Genomic DNA, 14,041 nt, shown 5'->3' with positions numbered 1-14,041 from the left:
CCTGCTGCAGAACCCACTGGCACCCTGTTCCCACTGGAACCCTGTCGCCTGAGCCCCACTGGCACCCTGTCCCCTGCCCCAGCACCCACTAGCACCCTTTCCCAGTACCATGTCTTCTGCTCCTACCACCATAGTTGGGGTCACATTAGTGAGGTGGGGGTGGGAGATTGGAGGAGTTATTTTTTTTCATCTCACTTGTGTGGCCCTGTGACGGCGCATTGGGGTATTCCCGTCTCCTGCACCCCCGTAATGGCACAGACAGACTTCACCAGCCAGTAGAACAGAGGGAGCTTATTGCTTCTACAGGATACAGCACAGCACAGATGTAATCTGGTTACAGGGCAGGCCTAGGATGCCTCACCCCCTTTGAGATGGGGGAGCCTGGGCCCCTAAATCCCAGCCCATTGCCTAGGCTGCTTCCTCCATGATCCCAGCCAGAAACCTAACTCCCTCACTTCCAGCCCTACCCCCAGCCAGGGCTCCACTCCCCTTCTTCTCATTGTTCCGCTCCCTGGGAGATGACTGGTCAGACAGGTTCTTAGCTCCCTTGCCTAATGACTCATCCCCTGCCCTGCTGGGCTGGGCTGCAGCCAGCAGCCAGTGGAGGTCACTCACAACCCAAGCCTAGCAACCAGCAAGGTACCCACACTACATCACAGGCCCCAACTGACTTTTCTGACTCAAAACAGATTCCCCACCCTTCTCATAAATAAAGACAATGCTGAAACATTTTGTGTTTGACATATTTTATTTAAAAATGAAGCCTGGCCAACAAACCCCGAACTGGGGCCAAGCCCCCATCTGGCTGCAGCACTGTAACACTCCTGCACCCCCCAGAACCCAAACCTGAGCCTATCATACACTGGAACCCTCTGTCCTGAGCCTCTCACATCCCCAAACTCTTGCAGCCCCACATCCTCAGTCTTCTGCCACAACACCCCTGCACCATCCACACACCTGCAAATCTGCACCATCCACACACTGCTCATCTTACTCCCAACCTCCCTTCCCTGAGCCCCTCACATACTCCAACCTAAACTCCTGCACCCTCACATCCACAAGCATGTGGCTTACGCAGTACCCCAACTGCAACACTCCCCATCCTGGAGCCCTCTCCTCGAGCCAGCATCCCCTTCTCTGCCTCCTCCTGCATCCAAATTCCGTCCCAGACCTTGCACCTCTCACCCCATCCCACACCCAAATCCCTCATTCCCACCCCAGAGCCCACACATCCTGTCTCAACCCAGTGAGGGTATGGCTAGACTGCAGGAGTTTTTCCAGGATTCCGGAGGTATTCTGAAAAAACTGTTCTGTGTCCAGGGATGTGTTTGTTCTTCCGCTTTTTTTTATCGGAACAGCAAACATGCTCTTTCAGCAACCCCTGTATTCCTTGTTTCATGAGGAATAAGGGGGCTTCCGAAAAAAAGGGTTTTTCTGACATTTGGCCCAGTCTAGACAGAATTAAAAAAAAAAAGCAGCAGTGTAGCCGTACCCTGAGAATGTATAAGGGTTGGGGATAGCAAGTGATGGAGAGGAGGAGAACAGAGGGCGGGGCTTCAAGGAGGGGGTAGGGTTTTGGGGGGAAGGATGGGGCAGTAGATCTTGACTTGTTCTGGCATTTAAAAAGTGATCTTGGACATAAAAAGGTTGGAGACCACTGCTCTAAATAGAGAGAATGAAAGCCAAATGTAGAAGAATGCCCTTACCATGATACAAGCATGGGCTTTGTGGTAATAGGATGCATGCATACTCTGGAACCTCTCCTGTCCAGCTGTGTCCCAGAAATCTGAAAAGGTAGAAATTAGCAAGTTCAGCACATGACAGGAAAAATTTCCAACTCCCTCACAACCCACTACGTCTAGACTGCAGGCTTTTTGCGCAAGAAGCTTTTTGCAGAAGAGATCTTCCACAAAAACTTCTTGCGCAAAAGCGCAATGTGCTTTTGCACAAGAGCATCCACACGGCATGGACGCTCTTGCTCAAGAAAGCTCTGATTGCCATTAACAGAATGGCCATCAGAGAACCTGTGCTTTTTGTGATAGGCTCTTTTTGTGCAAGAAATCCCTGTTGAGTGTCCACACATTCCTTTTTGCACAAGAACTCTTGCGCAAAAAGGAATTATTCCTCGTAGAAAGAGGTATACCTATACCACAAAAAGTCCTCTGTTCTGCCGTTCTATTGTACAAAAACGCACTTGAGGTGTGGATGCTCCACGGCTTTTTGGCGTAAAAACGGCAGTTTTTGTGCAAAAACCCTGTAGTGTATACGTAGCCCCAGAATCCAGCTCTATAAACACGGGCTCTACCTATACTTGGTTATGCTTGTGCAATGCTCCAGCACGGATAGTTGACATCAGTGTAAACAGTAGTGCAAAGAGTTCTGTGTAAACTGGATTTAAAAATGCAGAAAAAACAAGGCAAGGCATTGGTGTGAAAGGTGAGGAAGCAAGAATGAAAAGTATTCAAGTAGGATTGGGTGTGGGATCCAAACCTATATAAATTAGGGGTGATCTCGACAATGCAGCGTGACCATTCTTAGCAGGATGGTCCATAGCCAGGATGCTGTGATGGAAAATGCTCTGTCACCCTCACTGAGTAGGCTAAATGTGGCTCTGTCAAGTGACATTGTTCCTGGGGCTGCAGAAGCACAGAGGATTAGGTGATCTCTGAAGAAGCCAGGTCCCAAACTACTGAGTGTCTCACATATTAATACGGTATCTGCCCTGCCATTTTCAGCACTACGACTTTAATCGTTCACAGGTGTGAAAAAATACCCTCCTCCCCACAGCGACAAATGTTTTGGTACTGAAAAGTGCCAGGATAGACAGCGCTTTATCACTGGGAGCCTGCGCAGCCATGCACAAAAAATTCTCTGCCTGCCCAACCACTTTTTTAGAGCCATGCAGCAGCACTCACCCTCCTGCTGGAAGGTGAGTGGCGCGGCAGACAGATGCTCTGGGCTGGGGCCAGCTGAGGTGGCGTGGTGGGAGGTTGCTGTGGGGACTCACAGTAGCTCTGCGAAGAGCAGCTTGGGGCAGTCCCTGCCCTGCACACAAGTTGCCCAGGGAGCAGCTCTCCTGGAGGGGGGGGGGGAACACATGTCTTACCTTCTCCCCAAGAGGTCAGTGTTCCTTCCAAGCTAAGTGGCAGCATAGCTTCACAGGTGATTCATCAGCCCTACCCAGTCAGTCAGTTCCATGCAGGAGCCCTGAGCCTCTGACTGGGTAGGGCTGATGAATCATCTGTGAAGCTCTGCTTAGAGGGAGCACTTCAAGGGGGGGGGGGCGCTTCCTGGGAGAGTCTCTCAGGGAGCGGCGTCATTGGTTGGTTCCACAGTGGCACACATTGAAACAAGAGCATGGAACCCTGTTGTTGGTGCACAAGATAAAACTCACTCTGCTCATGGATGAAAAATCTTAGAGGGAACACTGACTGGGAGCTTGGTGATAAAGCTACCAGACCTCATTAGGGGTAAGGATGTTAAAATGCGGTTATCGGGCTAATTGTTCGGCTTCGGCTTCCTTGACCACGGGGTGCTCTTCCAGGAAGGACTGCTTGGCAGAGATGGAGTTCACCTTTCCAAGAGCGGGAAGTCCTTGTTTGGACACAGACTGGCTAACCTTGTGAGGAGGGCTTTAAACTAGGTTCGATGGGGACAGGTGAGCAAAGCCCACAGGTAAGTGCTGAATGTGCGGGACTGGGAGATGGGTTGGAAATGGGGGGAACTACGGACTATAATGGCAAGGAGAAAGGAGAGTCAGGGCACAACAGGGAGGCAAGATCAAATCAGTATCTTAGATGCCTATATACAAATGCGAGAAGTATGGGTAATAAGCAGGAAGAACTGGAATTCCTAACAAATAAATACAACTATGACATCATTGGTATTACAGCAACCTGGTGGGATGGGACGCACGATTGGAATGTTGGTATGGAAGGGTACGGCTTCCTCAGGAAGGACAGACAGGGGAAAAAAGGGAGGAGGGGTTGCCTTGTATATTAAAAATGTACACACTTGGACTGAAGGGGAGATGAACGTAGGAGATAGCTGTGTAGAGAGTCTCTGGGTCAAGCTAAAAGGGGTAAAAAATGAGGGTGATGTCATGCTAGGAGTCTACTACAGGCCACCTAGCCAGGTGGAAGAAGTGGATGAGGCCTTTTTTAAACAATTAACAATACTATCCAAAGCCCAAGATTTGGTGGTGATGGGGGACTTCAACTATCCAGACATACATTGGGAAACTAACACAGCGGGGCACAGGCTATCCAATAAGTTTCTGGACTGCATTGGGGCCAACTTTCTGTTTCAGAAGGTTGAAAAAGCTACCAGAGGAGAAGCTGTTCTGGATTTGGTTTTAACAAATAGGGAGGAACTAGTTGAGAACTTGAAAGTGGAAGACAGTATGGGGGACAGTGATCATGAAATAATAGAGTTCATGATCTTAAGGAAAGGTAAAAGGGAGACCAGCATAATTGAGGTAATGGATTTCAGGAAGGCAGATTTTGATAAGCTCAGAGAACTTGTAGGTAAGGTCCCATGGGAAGCAAGACTGAAGGGAAAAACAACTGAGGAGAGTTGGAAGTATTTCAAAGGGACGTTGTTAAGGGCCCAAAAGCAAACAATTCCGCTGTGTAGGAAAGATAGAAAATACGGCAAAAGACCAGCTTGGCTTAACAAGGAGATCTTGCATGATCTCAAAATAAAAAAGGAGTCCTATAAAAAATGGAAACTAGGACAAATAACAAAGGATGAATATAGGCAAGCAACACGGGAATGCAGGGGCAAGATTAGAAAGGCAAAGGCACAAAATGAGATCAAACTAGCTACAGGCATAAAGGGAAACAAGAAGACCTTTTATAAATACATTAGAAGCAAGAGGAAGACCAAGGACAGGGTAGGCCCACTGCTAAGTGAGGAGGGAGAAGCAGTAACAGGAAACTTGGAAATGGCGGAGATGCTCAATGACTTCTTTGTTTCGGTCTTCACTGAGAAGTCTGGAGGTGTGCCTAACGTAGTGAATACAAGCAGAGAGAGGGTAAGTTTAGAAGATAGGATACACAAAAAACAAGTTAAAAATCACTTAGGAAAGTTAGATGTCAGCAAGTCACCAGGTCCTGATAAAATGCATCCCAGGATACTCAAGGAGCTGATAGAGGAGGTATCTGAGCCTTTAGCTATGATCTTTGAAAAATCATGGAAGACAGGGGAGATTCCAGAAGACTGGAAAAGGGCAAATATTGTGCCCATCTATAAAAAGGGGAATAAGAACAACCCAGGAAACTACAGACCGGTCAGTTTAACGTCTGTCCCAGGGAAGATAATGGAGCAGGTAATTAAGGAAATCATATGCAAACACTTGGAAGGTAATAAAGTGATAGGGAATAGCCAGCATGGGTTTGTGAAGAACAAGTCATGCCAAACTAATCTGATAGCTTTCTTTGATAGGATAACGAGCCTTGTGGATAAGGGAGAAGCGGTGGATGTCATATACCTAGACTTTACTAAGGCATTTGATACGGTCTCGCATGATATTCTTATTGATAAACTAGGCAAATTGATAAACTAGGGACATAATTCAAAATGACCTTAGCAAGTTAGAGAAATGGTCAGAGGTAAACAGCATGAGGTTAATGGGTAGCAGGTTTAAAACTAATAAAAGGAAGTTCTTCTTCACACAGCGTGTTGTCAACCTGTGGAACTCCTTGCCAGAGGAGGCGGTGAAGGCTAGGACTATAATAGAGTTTAAAGAGAAGCTGGATAAATTCATGGAGGTTAGGTCCATAAAAGGCTATTAGCCAGGGGATAAAATGGTGTTCTTGGCCTCTGTTTGTCAGAGGCTGGAGAGGGATGGCAGGAGACAAATCGCTTGATCATTGTCTTCGGTCAACCCTCTCTGGGGTACCTGGTGCTGGCCACTGTCGGTAGACAGGATACTGGGCTAGATGGACCTTTGGTCTGACCCAGTACGGCCGTTCTTATGTTCTTATGTTAGGTTTAATAAAGAGAAATGCAGAGTGCTCCACTTAGGAAGGAACAATCAGTTCCATACATACAAGATGGGAAGCGACTGTCTAGGAAGGAGCATGGTGGAAAGGGATCTAGGGGTCATAGTGGACCACAAGTTGAATATGAGTCAACAGTGTGATGCTGCTGCAAAAAAAGCAAATATGATTCTAGGTTGTATCAATAGGTGTGTTGTAAGCAAAACTCGTGAAGTCATTCTACCGCTCTACTCTGCACTAGTTAGGCCTCAGCTGGAGTACTGTGTCCAGTTCTGGGCACCACATTTCAAGAAAGATGTGGAGAAATTGGAAAGGGTACAGAGAAGAGTGACAAGAATGATTAAAGGTTTAGAGAACATGACCTATGAAGCCAGGCTTCATGAACTGGGCTTATTTAGTTTGGAAAAAAGAAGATTAAGGGGGGACATGATAGCGGTTTTCAAATATCTAAAAGGGTGTCACAAGGAGGAAGGAGAAAATTTGTTCCTCTTGGTTTCTGATGTGAAAGTAGAAAGAATTATACTATAAGAGAAAGATAAATTATGCTGCAATAATTGAATAAGTTGAAGGAATACTGTTTGTCTCTGAACAGGAAGAAGAAAAGTATGTTAATGTTGTTTGTAGGAATGCAGATTACAAAGTGCTAGCCAGAGTTAATAGGAAAAGGAACATTAGGTGTTAGGAAGAAACAATTAAGCTAACCAAGCAATTGGACAGGAGATTGCTGTGTGCTTGATGTGGAAATGAAGAATACTTGAGTAGCCTCACACTAATTATGTGAAGTTTTGCCCCCCTTTTAATCCTGTTAATTTTGGCTTTCTTTTGACTGTATAAATCAAGAGGTTTGAACCTTGTATCTCACTCACATTTTCTCCATGCATCTTAGCAAAGCTTTGCTGAATAAACAGAGCAGTCTGACAAATCTGTGAGTCCTGTCTGACTTTGACACTGAGGACAGGATAAGGAGTAATGGGCTTAAAGTGCAGCAAGGGAGGTTTAGATTGGACATTAGGAAAAAATTCCTAACTGTCAGGGTGGTCAAATATTGGAATAAATTGCCAAGGGAGGTGGTGGAATCTCCCTCTCTGGAGATATTTAAGAACAGGTTAGATAGACATCTGTCAGGGATGGTGTAGACAGAGCTTGGTCCTGCCTTGAGGGCGGGGGGCTGGACTCGATGACCTCTTGAGGTCCCTTCCAGTCCTATGATTCTATGACTTGGTGAACACCCTCGTTGCTGTGGTTAGGCCAAATGGCAGGACTGTAAACTGGAAGGCTGTGTCTACATTGGCAAGATTTTGAGCAAAAGCGGCTGCTTTTGTGCAAAATCTTGCCGCCTGTCTACACTTGCTGCGAGTATTGTGCAAGAACACTGATGTTCTACTGTATGAAATCAGTGCTTCTTGCGCAAATGGCCAGTATAGACAGGTAACATCAATTTCTTGCGCAAGAAAGCCCGATGGCTAAAATGGTCATCGGAGCTTTCTTGCACAAGAGCATCTACACTGGCATGGATACTTTTGCGCAAAAGCAAATCTTTTTTCGCAAGGGCACATGACAGTATAGATGCTCTCTTGCGCAAATACTTTTAACGGAAAAACTTTTCCATTAAAAGTATTTGCACAAAATCATGCCAGTGTAGACGCAGCCAAAGTGTTCGCCGCCCACTACAAATCTGAGGAATCTCCTGTGGGCAGGGATTATCGTAATATGGAAATAAGCCTCTTTTAAGTCGAGGGCAGCAAACCGATCTCCTTTCTGGAGGGAGGGGACGATGGAGGGTAGTGACCATTCTGAAGTTAGTTTTCCTTATGAACGAGGTCAGGGCCCTGAGACCTAGAATGGGATGAAGACCTCCCTTCGCTTTGGGAATGAGGAAATATCTGGAATAAAAACCCCTTCCTTTGAACCTGTCTGGAACAGGTTCCACTGCTCCAAGGTGCAGAAGCTTTGCGACCTCCTGTTTTAGCAGGATTTTGTGAGAGGGGTCCCTGAAGAGGGAAGGGGAGGAGTGAGGACGGGACAAGGGAGGGAGGGAGGAGAAGGGGATCAAATAACTCCTGTGTGGCCTCACCCTAGGGTCCTGGGGCCAGAACTCGGGAGTGGGGGAGAGCCCGAGTTTCCCTACCCCACCTGAACTAAATACCGCAAAGACTGTGAAGACTGATCTTTGGGAAAGGTTTTCTTCCTATTTGAACTCTTATGAGTGGCGGGGGGGAGAGATGCCCAAAACAGGCGCGGACTATACCCCCGTCGTCCATAGCTGCTGGGAGGGGACAGTAGGCTCAAGGGGGAGGAGGCTACCCTGCTTCGGGCTCGTCTCTTTTATACAGACACGCCTATCCCCTAGGACTTACGAGCCCAGATTAAGCCAGGAACTAGGGCCCCCGTGCCATGAACCTGGGTGCCCTGATCCCACATACCCCGGGGAACATGACACCATGCGCTTCTTCTCATTACAACAGCAGTAGCCATTGTTTTAGCCGCCGAGACGGCTGCATCGAGGGCTACCTGCAAGGCAGAACATGCAACCATTCTGCCCTCGTCAGTCAGAGCCCTGAATTCTTGAATTTGTCCATAGTGGATCATGTATTAAAAGCATATCTTCCCAACATAGCCTGCTGGTTAGCTATGTGTAACTGCAGGCTCCCTGTAGAGTAAGCCTTCCTCCCCAAGAGGTCCAGTTTCTTAGGTTCTCTGGCCTTAGGGGTAGGGCCTGGGAGTTCCTGTCATTCCTTTTGCCCCGCTGCTTGGATGACTAAGGAACTTGGAGGGGAGTGAGAGAACAAATACTCATGCCCCTCCTGGGGAATGAAGTATCTTCTCTCCACACCCTTCTGGGTGGGAGAGATGGAGGCTGGTGTCATCCAAAGCATCTTTGTTAGCTTATCCACTGTCTTAATCAGTGGCAATGCCATCCTCCTGGGAGTATTTGCCAAGAGGATGTCCACCATTAGGTCGGCCTCCTCTTGTACTTCCTCCTCCTTCACCAACAAGTTTGCCGCTAGCCTCCTCAGCAGGTCTTTTTGTACCCTTGCATCCATCGATGGTAACAAAGGGGCTGGATCACCTAGGGTTTCATCAGGAAAGGACGATGAGGAGTCCCTCAGGATGGGATGGGCCTCCATTGGCTAGTCCACCTGTGCCCTGGCTACGATGGTGGGGCTACCTGTACGGGGTCAGGGTGGGGGAGTCTGGTTGGCCCATCACCCTGCATGACCAGGGGTCTAGAGGTAATCGTGGTCATTGACTTATCCATCTCGGACACTGGGGCTCCATGGAGGGGTGTTGCCAATGGGGGGCTCCCTCATCTTGACAACCCCAAGACGGATACCTCAGGGGGTGGCCCTTGGGCTTGATGTTAGGTCCACGGGGTCCAAAAGGGCCATTGTTGAGGAAGCCAAGTATACTGTTGGGCACGGTCAGCACAAACTGCCCTGTGGAGTGAACGGGATCAGTGCCTTGACCTTGATCTGTATGAAGACCTCCCTAACCCCAGGGACTCCGCATCTGATTCTGATGAATATTCTGAGGCTGATCACGGGAGGGGGGAGGTGGTACCTGACTTGTTCCCTCCAATGCTTGGCCATAGCCCACGGTTTCCCCCTGAGCATCGTGACTGGTGCGAAAGGTAAAAAGGTCTGTGTTGGTGCTGCATGCACTTGTGGTGCCGTCTGTATGCCCAGACCATGTGGTGCCAATGAGGGTGGAACATCTGGTGTCCCCAATGCTGTCCACATTGGTGGGACCGGTGTCAAAGATGGTGTAGGTGTTGGCTGGTCTGGTAACTGTACTGGCACCACCATCACTGGCGCCGCGATCAGTGCTGGGATCAGTGCCAGCACTGGTGCAGGGGTTGGTGTTGGCGTCGGTACCAGCTGTCGTACTGTGGTTGGTACCTGCACCAGTAAAGATGTCAGTGCCGGGGTCAGCACAGGGGTCGGTGCAACAGCCCCTAGCGGGGCCGGTGCCAGGGCCTGAGCCATTGCCTGTATGGGTACTGTGATGGGTACCGTGGACGTAGCTGGCGCCGGCACTCCCAGGGTGTGTCTAGACTACAGGGTTTTGTCGACAAAAGTGGACTTTTGTCGACAAAACTATACCTGCGTCCACACTACCACTGAGTTCTGTCGACATAATGTCGACAGAACTCAGCAGTTTTGTCGACGCTGGTAAACCTCATTTTACGAGGCATAACGCCTTCTGTCGACAGAGTTCTGTCGACAGAAGGTGTTATTGCATGTAAACTGTCCTTTGCGTCTACACTACCATGTTGACAAAGCAGCTTGCTTTGTCAACAGAACTCAATGTAGTCTAGACGCTCTTTGTCGACAGAAGTTTTGTTGACAGTATCTGTCGACAAAACTTCTGTCGACAGAAGCCTGTAGTCTAGACATACCCCCAGTGTTGTAGTAACCATCGACGGGTGTCCATGCGCCAAGGAGGCTGACGTTGCAGCGGTCATCTGTAGCCCTGGTACCGATAAAGGTAGTAGGGATGTCGTCGGTGCCGCTGATTGCTCTGACCAATGTACCGTCGATCTGCTCGGTACCAGTACGGAGAAGGATAACAGCTCTGGGGCAGTTAGCACTATCAGATCGTGTGCCACGTGAAACGTCTCTAGGGTTGATGGTCTCAGGTCCTGCAGGGCTCCCTCAGCTTCACCCATTACGGAAGCATGCCCATGTCCAGACTCTACACATGTCTGGCTTGGAGCCTTCGTGCCCCTCCTTTGGGCGCACTTTGCGGCCTGTCCTGTGGGGGGAATGTCCCCTCCTTTCCTTGGATCCCCTCTGAGAAGGAAATTGTGAAAGGTGCCGAGAAGGTTTAGTCTTAAGTGGCGCCATAGAAGTCTCCTGCACCGAGGAAGGGGCACTGCGCACTGACTGGGCCTCTTCCGGTGCCGGCGATTGGAGAGAGGACTCAATGAGAAGCCTCTTCAGCCTAGAGTCTCTCTCCCTTCTTGTCCGCAGTTTAAAACTCTACAAATCCTACAGGCTTGCGTGCAATGTGCCTCACCCAAGCACTTTAGACAATAGTCGTGCGGATCCCTGCAGGGAATAGATTTCAAACAGGACACACAAGGCTTGAATCCGTGTGATCCTGGCATCCCCTCCCCAGCCAGGAAGAGGAGAAGAAGAGGAACAAAGTCCTCTTATCACTAGCTATTTACACTCTAACTATACTTGGGCAACAAAATGGCAAATGAAATTTAATGTTGATAAATGTAAAGTATTGCACATTAGAAAAAAATAATCCCAACTATACATAAGAACATTCTGAAAACATCTTGAATGCTGTGTACAGATGTGGTTGCCTCATCTCAAAAAAGATATATGGGTACTGGCAAAGGTTCAGAAAAGGGCAACAGAAATGATTAGGAGTTTGGAAGGGGTCCCATATGAAGAGAGATTGAAAAGATGGGGACTTTTCAGCTTAGAAAAAGAGGAGACTAAGGGGGGATATGATAGATAGGGTTTGACAAATAATACAATCTACTTGCCCGTGGCGAGTAGATTGCAACCTGGAAGAGCTGGGTTTGGGTGATCTGCACATGTGCAGAATGATCTGCGCATGCGCAGATCGCTGGACAGCGCGGCTGGCGAGCGGGGCTTTCTGTGGTTCGGTGAGCCCTGATGATAGAGGTCTATAAAATCATGACTGGTGTGGAAAAAGTGAATAAGGAAAAGTTATTTACTTGTTCCCATAACATAAGAACTAGGGGGTCACCAAATGAAATTAATAGGTAGCAGGTTTAAAACAAACTAAAGGAAATCCTTCTTTGATCAATGACTTAGGTTTTTCTTCACACAAGGAATTTTAGTCCATCAATGGCTATTAGCCATTAGGAATGGTGTCCCAAGCTTCTGTTTGTCAGAGGCTGGAAATGGATGACAGGACAGGGATCATGTGATGACTACCTATTCTGTTAACTCCCTCTGGGGCATCTGGCAACTGTTGGGAAGAGAGGATACTGGGCTATATGGACCTTTGGTCTGACCTAGTGTGGCCCTTCTTATGTTCCTCAGTTGGGGGACACATCAAGTGTTTTGGGGTTTTTTTCTTCTAACTTGTGTGCAGCCCCTGACTGATTTTTTTGTGGGTCAGCAGTCCCCGACTAGGGATGTAAGTGACTAGTCAACTATCCAATAAGCAAAAGCTTATCAGATAAGCGACTAGTCCCTTGACTAGTCGCTTACACCCACCCCCTTGCTGCATCTATCAGAGGAAGCAAGGAGGGGAGCAGGAGCTGGTGCTTGGGAAAGCCAACTTAAAAGCCAGTTCCCCCCAGCATGTGCTGGGGGCACGAGGGGCAGGGGCGTAGTGGGGACCAAGCGCAAGCCGGGAATCAGCTGACTCGTGGCTCCTGCCCAGTCCTAGACACTGCACCTCTGCTCTTTAAATGTATTAAGAACCTACCAGTTCTTAATACATTTAAAAATCAGAAGCGCAGCAGGGGGGACCCAGCGTGAGCCGGGACAGCTGATTCCTGACTCGTGCTGGGTCCTCCACATTGCGCTTTAGCCTATTAAGAGCGGCAGTGGGGTTAGCTGCCCTGCTTATTGACTACTCAAATAGTCAATGGAAAGTCTATCAACTAGTCGATTAAACTAAATTTAACATCCCTATCCCTGACCCAAGAAAGGTTCCCCCACCCATCTAGATCATCCCTGACAGATGTCTATCTAATCTGCTCTTAAATACCTCCAGTGATGGAGATTCCACAACCTTCCTAGACAATTTATTTCAGTGTTTAACCACCCTGATTGTTAGGACATTTCTCCTAATGTACAACCTAAACCTCCCATACTACAATGTAAGCCCTGTGCTTCTTGTCTTATCAGAGTTAAGGCAGGGATGGGCAATAATTTTTGCAGGGAAGCCACTAATAAATTTTGCTATGTGTTCATGGCCCCCCACCTTCTCCCAGAAGGGGCAGGGTCTGGAGCAAAAGAGGTGGGACTAGGGACTAGCCTTCCCCCAGAGTTGTCTGGGGCCGGAAGCTTTGAATTATAAAACACAGAAAAGGGTTTGTGGCTCTCAGTTCCACCATTACCATGTTGCCTGATAGCCACCAGAGGTTACTGCAGCTATTTAAAATGCTTGCAGCTCTGCCCTTGCCAGGGTAGTGCTGTGAACATGAACTGTGACCCATTTAAATAGGATCCCACTGCTTGAGCCATTACTGGAGATTTGCTGGCACAGATAGCAGGATATAAATGGAAAGCAGCCTAGATACAATCCGTGGACCAGATCAAAGCATTAGATGGGCTGGATCCGATTCCCAGGCCGCATCTTGCCCAGCCCTGTGTTAAGGAGAATTATTCTTCTCCCTCCCCTTTGTAACAAACTTTTAGGTATTTGAAAGCTGCTGTCGTGTACCCTCTCAGTCTTCTCTTTTCCAAACTGAAAAGACCCAACTGAAACACCCAGTTCTTTCAGTCTTCCCTCATAACTCATGTTTTCTAAACCGTTAATAATTTTTTTTGCTCTTCTCTGGACCATCTCCAATTTCTCTACATCTTTCCTGCATTGTGGTGCCCAGAAGTGGACACAAGACTACTACTGAGGCCTAATCAGCACAGAATAGAGCGGAAGAATTATTTCTCATGTCTTGCATACAACACTCCTGTTAATGCCTCCCAGAATGTTTGCCTTTTTTGTAGCAATCACACTGATGACTTATATTTAGCTTGTGGTCCACTATAACCCCTAGATGTCTTTCTGCCGTACTCCTTCCTAGCACAGGGATTGGTATGCAGCCCATTATTTTGAAATGGTTTTTGAAATAAAGGGCCCGCTATTTCGCCATCCCGGTAAACCTTGCTACACAAGGGATAAGGGATGACTTGAAATAGCATGTTATTTTGATATTTGGCACTGTGTAGACGCACCAAATTTCAAAATAAGCTATTTCCAAATACATTCAAGATAAGATACACAATTTGCTCTACACAAATTGTGTATCTTATTTCGAGTTTAGGGTGCTGTGTAGACACACCTTATGTGTGAAACTGATAGTTCTTTCCTGAGTGGGG

General features: G+C 47.9%; 1 protein-coding gene across 3 annotated transcripts in view; it reads right to left on the bottom strand.

Annotated features, from left to right (window-relative positions):
• The window catches only part of RABL2B (RAB, member of RAS oncogene family like 2B), a 69,618-nt gene that overhangs the window by 37,436 nt on the left and 18,141 nt on the right, over positions 1-14,041 (bottom strand). For all 3 annotated transcript variants that reach the window (XM_075918369.2, XM_075918368.2, XM_075918370.2), the window contains exon 5: positions 1,707-1,786. In XM_075918369.2, the coding sequence (XP_075774484.1) occupies positions 1,707-1,786 (80 nt within the window). The remainder of the gene's footprint in view (positions 1-1,706; positions 1,787-14,041) is intronic.

This window comes from Pelodiscus sinensis, chromosome 1 (genome assembly GCF_052426305.1).
Source record: "Pelodiscus sinensis isolate ZL-2025 chromosome 1, ASM5242630v1, whole genome shotgun sequence".
NCBI classification, from domain to species: Eukaryota; Metazoa; Chordata; order Testudines; family Trionychidae; genus Pelodiscus; species Pelodiscus sinensis.
This window is presented reverse-complemented; position numbering and strand designations above follow the sequence as displayed.